This window comes from Ipomoea triloba, chromosome 5, assembly GCF_003576645.1.
Source record: "Ipomoea triloba cultivar NCNSP0323 chromosome 5, ASM357664v1".
In the NCBI taxonomy this organism is placed as follows: domain Eukaryota; kingdom Viridiplantae; phylum Streptophyta; class Magnoliopsida; order Solanales; family Convolvulaceae; genus Ipomoea; species Ipomoea triloba.
Window position 1 is genome coordinate 17,230,821 of NC_044920.1, and position 22,047 is coordinate 17,252,867.

General features: G+C 38.0%; 2 protein-coding genes across 2 annotated transcripts; one reads left to right on the forward strand and one right to left on the reverse strand.

The window, feature by feature from the left end:
• Window positions 1-2,122: 2,122 nt before the first annotated feature.
• On the forward strand, window positions 2,123-4,221 carry LOC116020855 (diacylglycerol O-acyltransferase 3). Its single transcript, XM_031261410.1, has 2 exons — window positions 2,123-2,674; window positions 3,308-4,221. Exons 1-2 carry the CDS (start codon window positions 2,297-2,299, stop codon window positions 3,947-3,949), a joined length of 1,020 nt encoding a protein of 339 aa, XP_031117270.1. The 5' UTR covers window positions 2,123-2,296; the 3' UTR covers window positions 3,950-4,221.
• A 6,170-nt stretch (window positions 4,222-10,391) lies between these two features.
• Window positions 10,392-10,859, reverse strand: LOC116020328. The gene has a single exon (XM_031260808.1). The coding sequence runs from the start codon at window positions 10,857-10,859 to the stop codon at window positions 10,392-10,394; it is 468 nt and encodes a 155-aa protein (XP_031116668.1).
• Between the last annotated feature and the right edge of the window lie 11,188 nt (window positions 10,860-22,047).

The following is a 22,047-nucleotide window of genomic DNA, read 5'->3' on the forward strand; positions in this document are numbered from 1 at the left end:
GTGTGCTGTGAATATATATATATATATATATATATATATATATATATATATATTTAAAATATAATATATATATTTAAAAAATATGGTGGGTTTGCGGGCCACAAAACAATATTTTATTTGAAAAGATTATTAAATAGGTGGGGTGGATTAAGTTTAGAATTAGGAGTATTTAATATATATATAGTCATGATCAGGTGTGACCTGGTTATTAGGTGTGGTCGTGCGGCCTATTTTCACTCATTAGATCATATCAAGTCATCAAATCAACGCGCAATATATATACGTTACAGAACGCACCATTCTACGTATTAAAACGCACTAGAGGACCGATAAAACACACCATTCCACACAATATACCAAGACGTACTAAAACGCACCTATTCACTTAAAATTCATCAATATACTTAATAAAACACATCATTCTACATATTAAAATGTACAACAACGTGCCTCATGCCAGATTATAAGCATACACTATTTACACATATTAGAAAACATGTGCTAAAATATGCACCATTCTACGTATTAAAATGCACCACAACATGTGTTAAAATGCACAATTCCACTTATTAAAAATCCACAACCCTAGATTATAAACATGCACTATTACACTTATTAGAAACACATGTGTTAAAATACACACCATTCAATGTACTAAAATGCACCAGACGACGGATTAAAACACACCATTCTACAACACAGTTACACATCATTCTACGTATGAAAATGCACCAACGGATAAATTCAAATACACCATTCCACAACACAGTTAATGCACCAACATACGTAATAAAACGCACCACAGCATGTATTCAAACGCACCACACTATGTACTAAAATGCACCATTCCAATACACATAATATAAATACTAAAATTACCATAATAACCCCACTTAAACATGCGCGAATTTCAGTAGGATTAAATGATTAATGAAATTGGACGGTGCAGATTAGGCCGCATGAACGCACCGGAGCTCGCCGCCGCATTTGAACAAAAATCTCTCTCTCTATATATATATATATTTTTTTTTTAATTTTTTTTAATTTTTTTTTATATAGCCCGCGGGCCGCGGGTCAATTTTGGCCCGCCCCATTAGGCCCGCATTTTCGCGGGCTTATTTTTTCATGACCCTAACCCGCCCACCGCAGGGCGGGTGCGGGCCAGCCCGCGGGCTTTGGCCCACTTTGACAGCCCTAACTGCAACCACCGCCACTACACCACCACTGCCACCATTACCACCATTATTATTATTATTATTATTGTTGTTGTTGTTGTTATTATATTCTAAACAAAACCATTAAAACGTTTAATTATACAATTTTGCTCATTTTTAGAAAATGAACCAATCACACTAAAACAATTTTCTAAAATGTAATCAAACACTAAAAATGAAAATATATTTTAAAAAATAACTCAATTTTCAGAAAACATTTTCTAGAAATAATTTTCATGGTTTTCAAATGCATCATTTGCAAGCAAAACATTAGAGTACTTCGGTTGTCCTCAAACCAACAATTGTACCCATTTACAAGATGATTTGGCATGCCACATAGATTTTTTTTTATTTTTGTTTTTTTATTATCCTATGTGTTTCGCAAGCTAGTAGCAAGCTTGCTATGTACATAAAAGACTGCCATTGTGTACTTTAACAGGCAGCGAAAGCGGCCATAAAACCTTTTTTTATTTTTAATTTTGTAAATTTCTTTTGTATTATTTTATTATTATGTATAATATAAAATGAAAGTGAGACCCATTTTTTAAAAGTAAGTAATTTGTAGAGACTTAAAAAAAATAGTAGAAAGTTTTTAAATTTAATAATGTGAAAGTGGAACTCAATTCTGCTAGGTTAAGGCTTACTTTTGGCAATTCTACGGCCACCGATTCACCATAAATTGGTATACGTGGATCTACGTGTCAAGCTTCTGGCATTAATCGACCTTCTCGGACTCTCTCACAGCAAATCTAACGGGTCAGATCATCACGATGCGCGTGTCGGAATGAGGATTCCGCGTGGATAAAGAATTCCACTCACGAGTCTGCAGGCGTAGGGCACACGTCGACGCCACGTAAGCATTACCCAACAATAAACTCCCGCGTGGCATCCCAAACGCTTCCAATGCCCCCCTTCCAGGCTTCTACGCCTTCTCCCATCACGAATAGAATTTGCTTCTTCTACGCCTTTTCCCATCGCGAATAGGATTGCAGAAATCAATCAATAAATATTCACTGAATCGGAAATCCGCGGCGTTTACTGCAATCTGCGATTCCAGAGATAGAATTATCGACGTTTAAGCTATGGATGCTTACGCCACCGCGGGTGTTTTCCGGCGAGTCCCTTACGCCGTCAGCTCGGGAATCGGTTCCCGATCGTCTCATCACGCGAAGATTCCCTTCTCTGTGGGGCGCAAGTGGCTGGTTTCTGGGTTTACAGACGAGGGCCACTTGGGGTACTATTCCACCTCCCGCCGGAGAATCAGGTGCGAGGTCGAATCGGAGACTATGCGGCGCGATGATAAGGTCAAGGACAAAAAGAGGAAGAAAATGCTCAAGAAGAGGTCGAAATTGCTCAAGAATTTGTCAAAGGACCTGTCTACGTTGACCCAGATTGGTTTCGGGATGGATTGCTCTAACCCGTGTGATCTGATTGATCAAGATCAAGAAAAGAAGATTTCGGTAATTCTAATTAAACTCTATTGCCTCTTATTCATACACCTTTTGGGTATACGTCGCCTCGTAACTCTAGTCCGACCATAAGGAAGTAAACATTTAGGTTACTAATAACTTACCCTCTCAATTAATGATTTCAATTAGCTTTTTTTAGCAAAGAAATTATACCAAACAGCTTATTACAATCAGCTAATATTATCAACAAATTATACATTCTAATCCAAACAGACAACCTAATCAGCCAACAGCCTTTTACCAAACAGGGCCATTGTAATTCTAGTTACAATTATAATGAAGGAAATTAGTTTAGATTGTTTTTACTCACAAATTAATAAAGTTAGATTTAAACTCGAGACCTTGTATTACCAATTGTACCTTTAACCATTTTACATAATATCGCCTTAATGTATTACATAGATCTAGCCTTGTGATCTCTATAGGTGACCCTCAAATCAAGAATGTTAGGATATGAACGATCTTTTGTATCTTTAGTCATCTTGACGCGGATTAATTGCATGGCTAATTGGCTATGGTTTAAATGTTTGATGTTGCATGGCTAATTGGCTATGGTTTAAATGTTTGATGAATGATGAATCTTATATGATTGTTTTATAATCTCAAAATTCTGATTTATTGCAGGAGGCTGCAGAAACATTGCTGGCTCAACTCCAAAAACTAAGGGCAAATGAGTGCGAAGATTCGTCAAGCTCTTCATCCGAATCGAGCGATAGCGAGTGCGAGGGTGTTGCGAATATGAACAAAATGAAGCCCAAGCCCAAGCCCAAGCCCAAGCCCGTCGCAGAAAAGGCTCCATTGATGCTTTCTACCATATTGACAACACAGGTAGATGCGATCGATGTTGAGCCAGTGATCGTTGTTCCAGAGTCGCAGCCGGCTATTCCAGATTCCATCATCTCTCTGGGGCAATCCGCAGGAGTTGGGGGAATTACGAAGGAGGATGAAACTACGACGAAGAAAATTGAGGTGTGTATGGGTGGGAAGTGCAAGAAATTAGGCGCTGAAGCTATACTGGAGGAACTTGAGAGGGTGGTTGAAATGGAAGGCGGCGGGGTTAGCGTTTGTGGGTGCAAGTGTCTGGGGAAGTGCAAAGTGGGTCCAAACCTCAGGCTGTCGAGCAGCAGCGCCGCCGAGGGCTTGTCTGAAAGCGGTGTCAAATTGCCGCCCACTAGGTCTCTGCGTCTCGGCGTTGGTGTTGAGGATGCGAGTTTAATCTTGCGCCAGGAATTAGGCCTCGCTGCATCTTCATCACTAGTAGATTAAGAAATATTAGATTAGATTTTCTATCTCTTATAAGTTATAACTATATATATATATGACAAATATTGTGCTCCTGAATCTAGCTTAGTGGTTTGAAGGTTGAGTATGAGTTTAATTATCTAGTAAATACTCAGGTTTGAATCTCTGCTTCCCTTGGAATTGGAATTCCAATGCAATTCCACAGCTCATGGAAAAGGAAAAAAAGTGTATATTTGACAAATTTGTCTTCCACCATCGTTGTTATTATTATTATTATTATTATTATTGAGTACTAATTATTATTATTATTATTATTATTATTGTTATTATTATTATTATTATTATTATTATTAATATTTCAATGTAAAATGTTATATTAATAAAACAGGCGAATGAATATATTAATAAAATAGGCAAATGAATATATAAAAATCAATTATACACATGATATCGTATACTTTTAAGTTTTATTAAATATACTAGTTATCACACGTTGCGCGATTAAATCAATGCCTAATGCATATTTTTAAATTAGTGTTCCTTAATTGATAATAAAAGAAATAGAAATAGTCTCGATGCTTATATATTTTAATAAAACATAACGAAATTGTAAATAGCTAAATTGCAATTAAAGTAAGTAGAAACAAATAAACCACTTACATGGGAGTAAATGACGTGTCATCATTGCCACTTGTTTGAACACCGTTCCGACCATTTAAAATTCATGTGTAGTTCTATTTGTGTTCAAGTACTTTATAGTTCGTTCAGACAGGTTTGACCGACCATTTAAAATTCATGTGTAGTTCTATTTGTGATCAAGTACTTTATAGTTCGTTCAGACATGTTTGACAATAACATTTGAGATGATGTATCATTTGTTAGTTTGTAAAGTGATATCATACATTCCAATATCATTATCAAACACTATAGATTGAATCTGAGTTCATTGCATTTAGATATAGCATTTACAATGATGTTGGTGGTGAATGAGAGCATCTAGATTTGGGCCAACCATGTGCATCCTCAAGTACGATGAGCATATAATTTTTCTCAGGCGTTTCAATAGCGTTTTTTGGTTCGTTTTTCTTAATGACATGAACTGTACAACTCCAGCCCATAGTTTGTGTGTCAATATCAATTAACTTTATTGCATTTGTCATGACTAATATCCTTGTGCCATGGGAAATATGTTTATAAAGGATGTTATGAAATACTAACAATATAATGAGAACCACAACATAAATTCAAAAACCATAGATTAGGGAGTTAGGAGTAACTAAAATGTGTAGATTATAGATGAATATAATGAGAACCACAACATTACATACAAGGATACGAATATAAATGAACAGATTATACAATAGATATATTTATATAACGATATTGAAGTTATACTAATTAATGAGTATACCATCATTGCCTTTTCTTTTTTTTTTTTTAAACTGAAATCATTATGAGTACAAATACAAATAATAAAATTAGCATGATAATATTGTGACAATCATACCTATAGAATGTCAAGTAAATGGTGTTTTGCAGAATATGTTTGGTTTAGTTTTTGGTGAATACCAGTGAGAAGAGGAAGGGTTTATATACTGTTGTTTTGGGTAGAATAATGGTTTAGTTAGGAATCTATATAAAATTGTATTCACTGTTGCAAAAATCCCCGCCTAGGCTGCCTAGGCACCCGCCTAGGCGCTAGGCGCTCCTAGACCGTGGCGAATTGATCCCTAGGCGTCCACCTAGGTGGCCGGCCGCCTAGGAGGCCGCCTAGCGCCTAACTCGGCCGACTAGGCCGAATTTGGCCGAGTTAACTCGCCCAACTCGACAGAGTTAGCCGAGTTAACTCGAGCGAGTCGTCATTGTTAATTTTATTATTATATTTATATGTATTTAAATTTATTTATTTATACAAGTAAGAGAAGGAAGAGATATATATATGTAATATATAATATAATATATGACATACACCCACACACATGAATTAATTTTTTGTTTTTATAGGTCGCCGCCTAGAACCGCCTAGGTACCGCCTAGGCGCCGCGCGCTAGTCTACCGCCCGACTATCGCCTAGCGCCTATTGCAACCATGATTGTATTATAGAATACTATTAAGACTTCAATATTCTAATTTTAAGTTAGGAATCTATACAGGATTGTATTATAGAATATTGCCAATTTGTTTGAAAACTGCAATAAAGAAACAAATTGCCTAAAAAATTTAATGTTAAACTTCCGTTATATTTAATGGAAAGAATTTGGTAAAATTATAAATGATTAGGATATATTAGGAATTTAATTGGAGGTTGCACAATAAGAAGAACACAAAGTACAATATGTTATAGCAGACTATTACACCAACATTTTTTTAGTTACAGTTAGGGTCTAACATTATTGGCTCTTATTATAAGTGTAGATATTGAGGTTAAATAATTATGAAAATATTTTAAATTTGGCTAAAGTGTCATCTTGAACCATGAATCATTCCCGATTATTTATCCTGCGCCATGGTCTTCAATAAGTGATTATTCGAGTCATAAATTACTTCTTTTGTGCATAACATTTTTTATAGGTTTTCCAGTAAAATGTATGACATGTCACCGGTTTGAAAGTTGATGTGACTTATTTGTCTACTCAGACCAGGTCTTTAGCTTATAAATACGTAGATGGCGTTATTTTTTCCAAATTAGGCTTCTGAACAACCAAAACCCTAAATATTTGGCTCTGAATTTGATTTCTTCTCCTCTCTCATACGGGTTCATCAACATCAACACAGAAGACATTGTTGAAGATGTCATCTTCTTCGTATTCATGAGTGGGAGCAAATATGGAGTACGAGCCTAGTATATGTTGCAATTGTGGTTTGAAAGCTCTGATTTGCACAAATAGAGACTCGGACAAAATATTCTTCGGGTGTCAAATATGGAAGGTAGGCATTGAGCGAATATATATTTCAATTCTATTCATTTTTTCCATTTCTTCTGTAATTTCCTCTTAATTTTCTTCATCCTTATGTAGTTTTTCTTATTTTTATTTCTTAAGTTTGTGCAAATTTGTTTATTAATTTTTTTCGGCAAATTGGAATTTTCTGCAAATTTGTTTAATAGGAATTTCTTTTCTAGTTTATGCAAATTTGTTAAGTTTCTGGGCAGATTGACAGATTTGTTTATAGAAATTTTTTAAGTTTTTATTTATTTTTTGGACAGATTGGTTTATGCTATTTGAATTTTATATGTACAGGATGAAAACAGTTGTAGTTTTTTTTTTTTTTTAAATGGAAGGATCAAAGTTCTAGAAGGGAGAATGTGAGCACGAAGACATAAACGCGATGCTAATTTTTTTGAGTCGTGAAATAGGAGGTGTGCGAGACCTAATTGTAACCGAGTATAGTGGAATGAAAAAATAAAATAAAGTACTAAGAAAAAAGTATTTTGTTCTCATTATTGTAATTGTAGTACTTGTAGTAAAATTTTTGGTTTGAGATAATAATGAATGAAAAATGTTAATGTTGTGCCTCATTTTAATCATTGTTGCCAATATAATGAATGAAAAATACATGCTCTGTAAAATAATGTTGTGCATCATTTAAATCACTGTAACCATAAACCAATAAACCATACACCAGTAACCTGCCAACCATAAACCAATAAACCATAAACCAGTAACAATAAACCATCACATTGTAAGCAAAAACTGAATGACATAAACCATAAACAACACATTGTAATCATAAACCATTAAAGCATCAAAACAACACCAAAGTATATTTTTCAAAAAAAAAAGAAAAAAGAAAAAAGAAAGACCATTAAAGTATCAAAACAACACCAAAACAGCCTCAGATTCATTTGTTCATCCACAAAATCATATATCCATAAAAGACTAGCTAGTAATCTACAAAAACACAAAAAGCATCACTGTCTTCATCAATCTTCATCTGCTTTCATGGTTCCATTGAACTTCACTCTCTACAAGCTACATAAATAAAGGCATAATTGTCAATTAATCTAGCATTACATACAACTATCTAAAGGAATAATTATGTTCAATCAATTTACCTAAAACTCTAACTAAGCTTTCTCGCGACAAGCATGTCCCTCTTCCACTTCCTCTCCCTCTACCTCTCCCCCTTGTAGTAGTAGGTGGTCTTCCTCTTCCTCTAATAGCAGAAGAATTGGCAAATTCTGCTTGTTGTACTTATCATTGTACTTAGACTGAACTTCACTCCCTTCATCATTCTGTAAATCTTCTTGGACTGTCAGTGGATCTTCTGAATCATAATATTCAGAATCTTGGGCATCTTGTTCAGGAATATCTAATTGTAGCCTAGGTTTTTTTTACAAAGTTACCACCATGGTGAATTATTAATTCTACAGAGCCATTCATCCTGAGAATAAAAACCAAACATATTCAATAAACTTACCAACCACTATGCAGGACCACAATTATAAACATAAAAGCAAGGACCACAGACCACAATTTATGGCTTTATACACAACAAAGTGACAAAATTCAGCATGCAAAACGTTGTATTCAGGACCATATTTATACACACATATTCAAAAAAGATAAAGGCAACAGACCCCACTATATCAAAAACATAAAATAAATATTCAAAGCAGGACCACACAACAGAACATCAACATCATATGCATATATTATTCACAGTAGGATCACACTACATCAACTCTATTTATTTATTTTTTATTGGGATCTGTATTCACACTTCATAGTTCACAACATATGGATATAAGGAGTATGTATTCACATTTTACAACATATGAACTGAAATTTAGTATTTGCAGTACCTTAGTCCACCTTAGTCGACGACAATGCTATGGATTCGATTTCGTCGGAGTGTGCAGTCGAAGTGAAGCAGTAGCCTTGGGTGCAGTCGCCGATTCGGAGGATTAAGGACTGCATTCGTCGATTTCATCGGAGGTTTATTGTTTCGTCGATTCATACAGGAACTTTGCGCGATTTTGCCGGAGGATTAAGATTAAGGCTTTGATTTAGACATTAGAATGAACTAGGGCAATTCGATTCGGACTCTTAGTTATTTTTTTTAAAATCTTACATGGACTCCATTTCATTTAATCAAAGCCACATCATTAACAAATAAGCCCAAATCAGTTTGAAACCGACAACATGTCATAAGCTATACCGAAAAACCTACAAAAAAAGGCTAGGCAGAAAAAAAAATTGGTTTATGGCTCGAATAATCACTTATTGAAGACTATGGTGCGGTATGAATAATCGAGAATGGTTCATAGTGTGATATGACATTTTAGCCTTTAAATTTTAATCTACTTTAAAATAGTGGAACTTAAAACATGGATAAAATAATTCTTGTAATTAGGGTACATATATATATACATATACATACACATACATATACATACATACATACATACACACACACACAGACGCACACACGCGCACCACACACACACATATAGAAAAATAATAAATAAGACTTTAAATATTTTCGTTTAAAAACAAAAAGAATTTACAAATTATTAAAAACTTCCCGGTAAACCACATTAGTGGTTGAAGTATAATTCTTATCAAGACCATTAGAAATTAAAAATTTTAGTCCCTTAAAATTATAACTCTAGACGCAACAACATATAATTAGTCATTTTCATATGAGAGCATCATGAGTCAGTCATTCTAGGAATCAATACCCTACTCTTCGCGTTATCACCAGCCATTATTTTGGCATCAACAACATGCTCGGACAATCTTGTAATGACCAATCTCGTACCATTGCATAAGCCTATTGAGTGATCTATATTACGGAACAACATTATAGGGGATCCAACTTTCAATGTTAATACATAATTTGGAACACCCGATGCTTGCAACCCATTAAGAAACTCAGGAGTGTGCACGTCTGCAAGTATACCATTATTTGTATATGATTTATATATAGTGTAACAACTAAAGTATGTCTCAGAAACATGCAAGTCACTCATATATTCATTTATAGAGTTAACAACATCAAGGGTTGGCGCTAGTATCGTGCAACTTTGCAGATAACTTTGATCACATTTCCCATTCTTAAAATTTGGAAATGTGCTATCAACAATTGTAGTAATTGGATCACCGTTACATTGGTAGTAACAATTCTTTAGGGATACCAACATATGCATGACCATCATTTGGATGGGCGGCCAATTGTTCCATCACCGATAGAAACAATCCAATTAGCAAACTCCTCAACTTCATTTAGATCTACACTAGGTTCCATTATATTTAATCGAAGATTCTTTGCCAACCTCAACACTCTACAACTATTCCAAAGATATGAGGAATTGATAGTGGCGGAAACAATATCTTACCTTGTGCCTTTGGGAATAACAGGTAATATCTGCCTAAAGTCACCACCAAAGACAACTGTCTTCCCACCAAATATTTTCTCACCACATAAAGGGTTGGTAAACCTAAGCAAATCTCTCATTGTTCTATCAAGCACTTCGAAACAATTTTTGTGCATCATCCCATATAATTAACTTTGTCTTGATAACCAATTCAGCAAGGTGACTACCCTGCTTGATGTTACATGTTGAATCCTCATTTACCAATATGGGTATTACAAACCTAGAATGTGTTGTATGACCACCCAGTAAAAGCAATAAAGTTAGACCACTTGAAGCAACATTGATCACAATATCACCTTTACAACGCAGTGTTGATGATAATGCCCTCCAAAGAAATGTTTTCCTCATCCCACCATAACCATAAACGAAGAATAATTCACCACTATTTGAAATAACATCGTCCATTATTGTGTCATATATCACCCTTTGTTCATCTGTTAACTTCATGGTAAGGATTTCTCTCTCTTCATATAGAGCTTTACGATCATATGATAGCTCCTCAAGCAACAATCTATTACCAAGTAATGATATATCATCAAATTTGGGTAATCGCATTGGTGGAAAGTCTTTCAAAGACTTATTATACACTTGTAACAATTTCTCCAATTCAATAAAAGCAAAATTTTTCTTAGAGTCCTCACTCAACACCAAATCTGTTATATTTTTAAAATATTGTTAGAAAATCATTATGCAAAAAATCTTAAAAGTAATAATATTTAAAATATGATATTCGTGGATCCATTTAGCCATCTTCTGGACCATTCTAGTATATTATGGTCCTTATAAATGCTTTTACTTGGTGCACATGCGTGAGCCTGTTGTCCACTAGGAACAAGGCATTCACCAAATTTATTTGGAAGATTATTGAATTAAATGCGCAATCCCCCAATTATCTTATCAAACATGTGAGAATGGATAATGCTTGTGAATTCACTTTGTCAACTTTCGACAATTACTATATGGCATTGGGCATTAAGGCGGGACATAAGATAACTTATATCTATACCCAAAATGGTTTAGCTGAATTCATGATTAAAAGGGTTAAATTGATTTCTAGACCATTGTTTCGAAAGTTCAGTTTGCCAGTTACTTATTAGGAAAAGGCAGTATTGCATACTGCTATTATACTTTAACTCCAGCTTGCTGCATATCATTATTCCCCCTTATACCTAATACGCGGGTTCAAATCGAACATTTCCCAATTTGCGCTTCTATTCTTAGTGTGCACTCCATTTTACTATATCACCACCATGGCGTATCTCTAGGGGCTATCAAATACATGTTGACTATAAACCTCTATCTGCTGTCTAAATATCTAAAGCCCATGAAAGGGGATCAAATGATACACAGACTGCATACTTTGTTGGAAAATAGCACAAAATAGCATTTTAAGTGGCTATTTTGTGGTACAAATATATGTGGGATCCACTTCCGATTTGGGTCGGGTCAAAGTGGATCCGGGTTCTTTGTAGTTAGACGAAGAGATTGATATATTGTACGCTCAAAACGGATAATAGGTGAATGACAAATTGGTTCTCAAAGTTAACCCATTTGAGTTGAAAAATGGAGGAAAAAAGCTTTAAAGTAGCTTTTGTCCCACATTGGTTTGGGAAGTGTATTTGCACCACTATTTATACAAGAGCCTTTCTAAGACTTATTGAATTGTATAGCATAGAGGTTCTCTCTCACGCCCAGGGGGTGCAAAGGATACCCAACCTAGCTGGCACCTAAGGTGTGTTTGGTTGGTGGGTACCCATTCCGATTGAGTCTGAAAAGGCTTGACGTTCAGCTCCTCGTGGCCACACTTGGAAATGAGTCTACCTAATGTCGATTGATATATGTTGAGTATGCGGGATACTCGGAAAAGAATCACTTATGTGAGAGAGAAGTGAGGGGTCGCAGATGGTGCATGCATAAACTGCGACAAACGATTCATAGCAAACGACACATCTAGACGTGTAACGCTTTAGAAAGAACTCATAAGCGTGGAAATTGTCTTTGCTCTATCCATGTGAAACTTGATCAAAACATCAGAAATGCATTGTGATTGAGACAAAAAAACACACCAAACACAATTCAAATTACATCCACACCTAGAAAATGATGTAAGGAACCCAAATCTTTTAATGTGACAACATCAGACAACGCTCGCACACACTGCTCAATACACATAGTACTACTCCCAGCAAGTAGGATATCATCAACATACACCAAAAATACATAAGAATGCCATTAGTGGAGTAAACAAACAAAGACGCATCGGCTTGTGACTTGGAAAAACCATAACGCAACAGAAAGCGACTAAGTTCAATGCACCAGGCTCGTGGTGCTTGTTTAAGGCCATACAATGCATTTTTATGCTGACAAATATGAGAAGGGCAATCCATATTTATGTAACCCGATGGTTGTTCCATAAAAATAGTTTCAGTCAATGATCCATTCAAAAACGTGTTGATGATGCGTTTGTTGTGTATGGTGCAAACAAGCTCTCAAAAGTTTGTGTGTTGGGGTTACCCCCAGGTTGTATCATCTCTCACGGAGGCAAAGCGGGGGTTTTACTTAGTTTTTATTTAAGAGAATGCATTGTGTTCATAAGAATATTCCATCACGCACACACATTAAAAATCAATCATTGTTGAGGTTTTATCAAACTAATGCAAACAATCTAATGAATCAAATCAATTAAAAGAACTAGGGAATGAATTGTATTCCATCATGATGCTTCCTCGTGTGACAATTGCAAGGGAGGATTGGCTTGCTAGGTTGGTTATTTTAGGGTGATTAGCTTAGTACTTTTCCCCATTTGGTCTACTAAGACTCTCTAGCATTGGAGTGCCTTTAAGCAACCAAGAGGCCTAGATGCATTTTCACAAACACATTGCCTACAATCCTCCATCACCCCCCTACTAATCCTATTCACGATCTACATAGTAAATCATAATTGAGTGGAACTTGCAATAACACTAGCAATATCTTGCCTAGGTTAATGCCTTAGAACATTCAAGAGATAGCCAAAACTCATAGAATACAAACAATTCAACAATCATGAACAAGAATAATCAATCCAACTCAAATAACCAAATCTCCTCAATAAGAAACTATAGATCTACACTTAGCATCATGATCTTGCATAATTCAATCCCTATTTGAGATCTAGCTACTCATATCTAACAATTGAAATAGAAATCTAAATTGCAACAAACTCAAAGATAGAATTGTAGATTACCTACTCAAGATCAAATGTAGAATCCAAAAGCAAACTTCAAAGTAGATTGTCTTCACGAATTGAAATCAAAGATGAACTTCTACTAGCTAGGTTTTGCTCTCCCTTCTCTCTACAATGTCTAAGTGGTAAAATGTAAACTAAAAACTAAAAGGAACTCCTCCCTGAAAATTTCCTAAGCTAGGTCTTAAATAGCTTCCCCAAAATTACCCTTGTCACTTAATTTCCCGGATCGCCTCGTCCACACACGAGTTCACACGTGGACACAGGCGTGGATCGTCTCTGGACTTTTCCCACGCCTGCTCCACGCGTGGACCAATCCGCTCACTCCTCTGGTCTTTTTTCCTTTGCTTTGTTTTGCTTGCCAAGTTTACATGCTTTGCGTTTTCATCTCCAGAACCTATAAAACCATTCAAAGTGTGCCAAGAATAACATTTGCACTAGATTTACACATTAGAGCTTAGAAATACCATAAATAGTTCACAAAAGGATACCAAATTGTTCCTAAATTAGCCCAACTTAGACATTTAATCTAGTTATCTTTGGTGCTTATTACGCGTTATTAATATCTAATTTCCATATGGCTAATTATTACGCAAAGCAATAGAAATAACCACAAGCATAGTAACATGCTTCATTACTAGGCTATATGTTTCAAAAAAATCACGGCCAGCCTGCTGTAAATAAGGATGTCAATTGTACCCGTACCCGACGGGGAACCCGACTCCTTACCTCGACAGGGACGGGAATGGGGACAAAAATAGGAAAATGGGAACGGGGATGGGATGATATTTAATTCCCCGGCGGGGACGGGGATGGGGATGGGGAGTACTCCCCCCGCCCCGCCTCGTCCCCGAATAAGTTAACACACATTTAATTAAGCTAGTAAGGCAATGTGTGTGTTGTTTAGCTTACTAGCTTAATTAAATATTTAAATGAATTATATAGAATTACATTCATGTACAAACACTACTTAAAATACAAACATGTGGATTAATTTTGCTCGTTGGATTTGGACGATGGATGGCCGGATGGTGTTTTTGGGTTTTAATTATTTTTTGTTTTATTTTTTCACGTTTTGTTTCAGCGCGAGTGGTTTTTATTTTTCATTGGGGTATTTTAGACATTTGAATGGGAGACGCGCATGCTTGATCCTGATTTCGCTCTACTCGCCCGATAAAAGCTAGGGTTATTCTGTTTTTCTCTCCAATTGCTGCTACGCACGTCGTCCATCGCGTTCGTGAGTTGTCGAATCTGTTCATCCACGTGTTTCTGGGTTTCTAGGGGAGAACGATGGTCGTTGGTGGGGTCCATACAAGGAGCAAATGGCGGGGACCACTGGTGAAAGGTGTCAGTTTAGGTTTTTTTTTTTTTGTTTTTGTGCAATAGTTTGTTTTTTCTTTGTTTTTGTTTGCCTTTAGACGTTTTGTTGGCTGCGTGTTTTTTATTTATTGTTGTTGTTGTTGTCGGGTTTGATGATTATTGAAGGATTTATGTTATTGTTAAGAATTTCTCATTGGAGGGTTGTATTATTGTATGCTTGCTGTCCTGGTTCTTAGTTTTTGCTCTTAATTTATGAGTTTTCTATTTATTTTCGCCATGATTCGGGGTTGGTTCGGTTGGGTGCGTAGTGGAATTTAGGTGTGTGCTTGCGTGTGATCTAGGTTGAAGTGAAGTTAGGGTTTATGGTTTTCGTAAGGTTCATGGTATTCGGATTAACAGGTGGTGGTTTCGGACTGGGTTTGGCGAGTTTCGGATGCACGAGTTGGGCTTTTGGGTGGGTGCGTAGTATGCTTCATCCGTGAGCTTGTTGTTGAGTCCTGGGGGTGGTGAGTTTCGGTTTCAGATTTTCCCCTAGTCTCCCAGATTGGGCAGTAATATGTTCCCAAAAAAACTGATATCCATCATTCCAAAATGTGATCCAAAAGCTGTAATGATGTGAAATATGAAATAAGGTATTAAAGGTTGCATGTGTTAGCCTTAAAAAACATTTTTTTAAAGCTGTAATTAATTGAATCTTGCATTTCTAAGATCCTATTTTGATATTCGTGGTGCGTAGTGAGTTTCGGATGGTAGGTTATTGCGTTTTTTGTAGGTTGGAAAGTTTACGGGGATTCAAAAACAGTGCTGCTGGTTTGGGTCTGGTATTTATGTTAGATGTTATGTGTTTATTGGGTTTCGTTTTTTTTGGGTGGGGGGTGGGCACAGATGTAACGGTGTGCATGCTGGAATATGATTGTGTCCGTATGTGCAGCTGTAACAGGGGGGTAGTTTGAGGTGGTTGTGTTTTGTGGTGTGTGTGCATTCTGTATGGGTGTATACCTTTACATATGTGTTTGGGTGGTCTTTTTTCATGTCTCTATTGTAGGTAAAAAGGCCAAGGTCGCTCGGCGGCATTCCGTTGCATCTCAGATTGGGTCTAGTGATGATGACTTTGTATCGCCTCTTTTGGTGGGTCTCGTTAGGATGCAAGAAGACCCTGGATTGAATGCCCCGGATGGTGTGTTGGGGGGTGAGGATGAGTCATCTTTTCCTAATGTTAAGACTAGGTCTCCTGCTTCTGTGTTGGTCGATGGGCTAAAAGATTTGTCATGCCAGCAGAATGATGATATAAGGGATATGGGCTTTGCGTCGTTGTTGGGGGGTGGGAGGTTGTTGTCATCTCAGATTAGGCCCTCCTTGTTTAGTGCACTGGTTGTTGTCCAATTTTGATGGCCAGGCGAGGTCGTTTGATTTGGGGGGTGGGAGGTTGTTGTCGTTGGAGGAGAGGGATGTCGAGCTTGTGCTAGGGTTCCCTCGTGGTCCCATTGAAATGTTTAAGCGGGATAGGTTGGTCATTAGTCACTTGTTGCAACATTGGAGGGGGAGGTTTGAGAAGAAGAGGCATTATGTAACCGTTTCTGAGATTTCTACTAAGATGGTGAAGCTTGTTGAAAGGGGAATATGGTTTAGGAGGCATTTTTGTATGCTAGTGTTGAGTACGTTGGTTTGTTGTATGCGCAATGGTTATGTCAATCAGATGTATTTCCAGTGCTTTGATGATGTTGGTCGTATTTGTGATTTAAATTGGTGCAAGCTTCTGGTTGATTCGTTGGTTGAGACACAGGCTGCTTGGAAGTCTGGTAAGCATAAGTGTTTTGTGGGTTCGGCTGAGTTTATTGCGGTATTTTTACTAGTTTTTCACCTTTGCATTCTTTTTTAAGTGTTTTCCTTTGTTCGAATGTGGTATTTCTCAAACTTTTATGGTCACAACGTCGTTGTATGTGTTTTTGTTCGTTGTAGCTGTTTTACGTTGACCGAGTTATGCATTTGGGTCGCCTAATTCCGAGGCTGGTTCCTTCGTTTTGTGGTTGGACTTCTGAGTTACTTCTTCAGCGTGAGTTATCCGAGATTCGGATAAGTGGATTTGGGTGGGGTAGTTGACGGTGGGAGAGATCCACCAAGGGGGTCTGATGATGGATGCAGTCGTTGCTCAAGCCCTACCCCTGCATGTGAATATGGTCATAAGGTAATCTTTCGTGACACTATCTTGTTTTGCAGGGCTGTTTTATGTGTGTGCACACTGTTATTGGGAAATTGGTGTGTGCACGTGAGTATATTACTGTGTGCAGTGTGTCTTCATTCCTAACTGTTTATACTCTCTTTGTGGACCTAGATGTTTGCTGATTTGGTTGCTGAGAAGATCACTGCCTTGGCTAGGTCTATCCTTGAGTTGTCTGAGTTGTTCAAGCACGCTTGCAAAGTGGACTTGGATGGTGAGGTTTGTCGGCAGATGCGTGAGGCGATTCAACTCCTAGTAGGTGTCAGTCAGCAGCCTTCGTGTTCGGGTGGTGGTCGGGGCCAGCCCAGCAAACATTCTTACAGCGTGATGATCCCTTTTGGAGTAATGCTGAGAATCTGCGGGCTATTGAAGACATTGAGCGAGCAATTCTAGAGCGTAACCAGTTTAAGGATATGCCATCTTTTAGCCTAGGGTTAACACAGGATTTTAATGAGGCTATTCGGGTAGTTGTTGACGATATCACACGTGAGCACGTATCACCAGGCGGTGATCGTTCAGAGTTTGGCACGCCGCCTGAGGTCTAGCTTCTTTCTGCTTGTTATTTATCACGTTCATTTACCATGCCACACGAGGACTGGCCACTTGAGGTCTGGCTGGAAATCCATTATGTGCTCGAGTTTGTCTTAGTGTGTGCAGGCTGAGCACGGTCCCACTGTGTGCGTTTGGTTTCCGATTTTACCTTCTCTTTTTTTTTTTTTAAATATCCATTATGTGCTCGAGTGTGTCTTAGTGTGTGCAGGCTGAGCACGGTCCCACTATGTGCGCTTGGTTTCTGATTTCACCTTCTCTTTTTTTTTGTTTTTTTTTGCTTTAAAAAAAATAGGGTGCTGATCATGGAAATGATTGTCGTGGTGATGATCTGGGGGTGGCTCTTGTAAGGAGCTCGATGAGCTCCCATCTGGAATCAGGGTTCCTGGTTTAGATGTTGATGGTGGTCCTGATTGTTCAGAGTTTGCCACGCCCCCTGAGGTATGTCTCGTTTTTTCTTCTAATTTACCACTTATAGTTTTTACCATATGCGTGGTATGCCATTGGGGGTGGTGTGTTGTAGGGTGGGTGCGTGCATCATTAGGTCTGACCGAGTGCACAGTCCGACCCCAGTATGTGCTTGACCGAGTGCACAGTCCGACACCATTGTGTGCTCAAGTATGTCATATTGAGTGCATTTGTGTGTGCGTGTAGGCCATAGAAATGAAGATGCTGAGATAGGGATTATTTTCTGTGTACTCCGTGTTGGTTGGGTTTTTAAAAAAATGTCATTTATTTCCCATTCACAGCAGGAGTTTGTTGATCTTCATGAAGGATGTGACTCTAGTCGATCTGACGGTTTGGGATGTGGAGCCCCAGTGAAGATTGGCCATGTTGTTAGGCCACCTCCTACTGCTGGTCATGGCTTGGATTGTCTTGATGATGTATCAGGGGGGCCAAGTGAGCCAGTGTTAGGTGCATTGAATGATCTTCCAGATGAAGCTGTCGTTAATTAGTTGCTATCTGGTGGCGGAGCTGACATGTTGGTCTTCTCTTTGATGTTTTTATGCTTTTATTTCCCTCTTTCTGGTGTATTATTACTTGTTATTTCTTTATTTGTTAGGGAGGACATTGTTTTTGCTATTGGAGAGAGGGTTGCTCGGTGGGATGATATACTCACGTTGGTTCCGGGCTCTTTAGTGTGGGTGGCAGTTATTGATGCATGGGCTGCCCTATTAAATCGGTGTGAACTTACAAAGGCACCGGATACCCCCTCAAGATTTTTTGCATCTACTTTCACCACTGTAATGATTTTTCATGCTCTTGTTTTTTTTTTTCTAGCGTTGGTTTAGTTGGATGTAGTCTGCTTTTTGTTGCATGATGTGGGTGCTAGTTTTCTGTTTTCTTTACTCTTGTGCTCCCATTCCAGATTCATATAGTTGTTGATGCTTCCTACGATTGCGACCTTAGAGTTGGTTGGTTCCAGGAGCGGTTGTTGCTCGATTTTGATTCGTCCCCGTATCAAGAATTTTCAGAAGTTGATTTGGTATGTCTTAGTGTTTGTTGGATTCTGTGGCGTTGTTTGTGGTCTTTTGGTAAGGGGTGGGTGTGTGCAATGAGCTTGGATGTGTGCTATGGGCGATTTTATAGTTTAATGTGTGTGCATACATATTCAATCATTTGTTGATAGGTGTGTGCATTTATTAATCTAAACGTGCGCACTAGTGTCATACTGTGCTTATTTCCTGCTGTAAATCGTGCAGATGTTCTTCCCAATCATCCGAAGTGAGCACTACTTTCTTCTCTGTTTTGATTTTCGCCGTTATCGATTAGAAATCATTGATAATTCCTCATCATCAAAACCGAAGAATGATAAGTATGGGGAGTGCCTGATTGATATGGTAGGAGATGTCACTTCTTTTCTTTTATTGTATTCATTTTTTCCTGCCCCAAGTGTCATTTTCTTTACTTTTGTCATTTCCCTTTTTGCAGCAGGATATGCTGCATGAGTTCTTCACAAAGTCTCATCCGGGGAGGTCGATACTATGTGCTGGACTGGAACCGAAGATTATGCAAATGTCGTGGCGTGATGTTAATAACAAGATTGATTGTGGGGTGTATCTGATGCGCCATATAGAGACTTTTACTGGTTAAGTGGTTTCAGCCTGGGATTGTGGTCTTGTCAAGGGCGAGTATAGTATGTTGCACAAACTGAGGCTGAAGTACATAAAGGAACTCGTGATGTCAGATTACAATTTGCATAGGTCCAGGAATTTAGCAAGGGCTCACCAATCAATGAGTGCACCACTTCTGGCAGTTTAGTTTATGTGTGTGCACCTTCATTCCACTTCAACGTTGTTATGGTGTTTAATTTTTTGTCTACACTTGGGTGGTTAACCTAGTTTGATGATGCTGTGGTTTTTTGGTACTTGATACAACTGACTCTTTTGGCCTTCATCGCATTTTGGGTGTATGCGTGTTGAACCTTGGTTTAGTATGTGCACGCGGATATTTTATAGTATATTTTTGGATGGCTGGACCTTTTTTCATATTTATGCAATTATAGATTCTACTCTGACCGGTTTCGATGCTACATTTTATGTAATATCTTTTATAGTTTGGCATCTTTTGGTTCGTTCGTGAATTTTTCTTTTTCTATGTGATCTGTGTGTGCGGCCGGATAATTTCCTGTGTGCTCTGCTATGTGCACGTGTGGGTATCAGTCTGTGCACTGCTCGGTCACCATCTTCTTTAACCACCTATTTGTAACCACTAAACTCTGACCGTTGTTATTCTAAAACAAGTTGTTATTTCTGTTTCGCTTCTATTATTTTTTCGCAACCCACCCAAACGTTTGCTCAAATTTCCTTGGACTATAACATGTGTGTGCAGTCGGTAAATATTGTGTGTGCTGCGTAGTGTGCACTAGCGTGCTGCAGCGTGTGCACTACACAGTTTTAAATTCGTTTAAACTACATGATGTCAACAGTCTCATCTGATACTTTCTTATTAAAAAACAACTTGTTATGTCTGTTAGTGTTTTATAATTTGTGTGCACACGACGTAACTTTGGGGGCAGTGGACTCGGACTATGAAAGGTGTGGGCGCCCCTTAACACCTGTGTGTGTTTTGGCCTGTGTGCATAGCTGTATTTGCAGTCTGATCACTACTCGAGAACTACGGTATTTAATAATCATGTTGTGTTGCTATTTGAAAACTAATAATTTGTTATTCAAAAACATACTGTCAAGTCTTGAAACTTAATTGTTCTTTCAAATTCTAAAACAATGCCCGTGTACACAATAAAGGGATATTAATAGTCTTCATCGATTTTGTTCTCTTCATAGTTTCGGCTGTCATGTTTTGTACCTCCGCATGTTGCGCACTGCCTTGGTTTCTTTTTCGCCTTCTCAATTGCTTTTTCCTTGTTGCTTTTGAGTCTTTTCCCACGGCCTTTGTTATTTGTAATTTTGGGTGGTTTAATTCTTATATCTCTAGGGGTTCTTGAGCCCAATATGGATTCTATGGCAGATCTAGTACCGGCAGTTTGTGGTGTTTGGTGTTTGGCTTTGTGGAACTCATTCTTAAGTTGTTGTAGTGTTGTAAGCATCTCTTCCATCTTCTCTTGCCAACCAGTTACTAGTCCCATGCAGTTATAGAATTCATCCCACAATTGGTTGGCGATGGATCGTGCATCAGTCTCTCCTGGAGTGTTTTTACCTATTGTCCACCATATGTTATGCATTGGCCTTGTGCACGCATCCCATGTCCACCTTGGTACAATATATTTTCCTGGTATTTCCTCAACCCTTCATTCTTGAAAACTAATAGCACATGTCTGCATAGGATTCCCACCCTCATGAATTTCTTGCACGTGCATTCTGTTTTCCCGATGAGTGTGTGTCTTGTTACCTCAAACACGTTTCCCCCCTTTTCTATGACTGTGTATGCCCATTCATCATTTCTATTGCTTCGATGCGTAATGTGGCATGTGAAACTACCTTCCCAAAGCTATGTTTGGAATTCGTAGAAGACGTTTATGGTATATAGTGTCGCTGCTTGGCGCTCAATGTGTAAAGGTGTTTTCGTCTCTGGGAGAGAACCTTTGCACTCTGCATTTAGTTTTGTTTGTTTATACCTTTGTTCCTCGATGGTGTAGTTGTATTGCATGAAAATTTCAACCAGGCTGCAATGGTGGTTTGTAAAACTGCCAAAGTAATTGTCTTCCGCCTCGGATCGAGACGTTGTTTTGAGTAGTCCTCCCACAAATATGTCGTGGAAGTACGCTGGGATCCACGAAGCACGTGCCTCATACATTTGTGCAAACCACCGGTCCTTAACGAGGTTATAATCTTCTATTACCTTCTGCCATTTGGTTCAAATTCCTCAATACTGGATGTTTCATCCCAAACTGCACTGTTAAGAGCCTTTCTGAAATCTTTGTTCTTAGCCAACTCACCCTAGCTTTGTCGCCCACCTTTGTCATAATG

Bases quoted from the DNA above. Each gene is read 5' to 3' on its own strand.
- LOC116020855 (XM_031261410.1), top strand. From the start codon at position 2,297: ATGGATGCTTACGCCACCGCGGGTGTTTTCCGGCGAGTCCCTTACGCC. The intron at 2,675-3,307 runs GTAATTCTAATT...GATTTATTGCAG, and splicing joins ATCAAGAAAAGAAGATTTCG to GAGGCTGCAGAAACATTGCT.
- LOC116020328 (XM_031260808.1), bottom strand. From the start codon at position 10,859: ATGCGATTACCCAAATTTGATGATATATCATTACTTGGTAATAGATTG.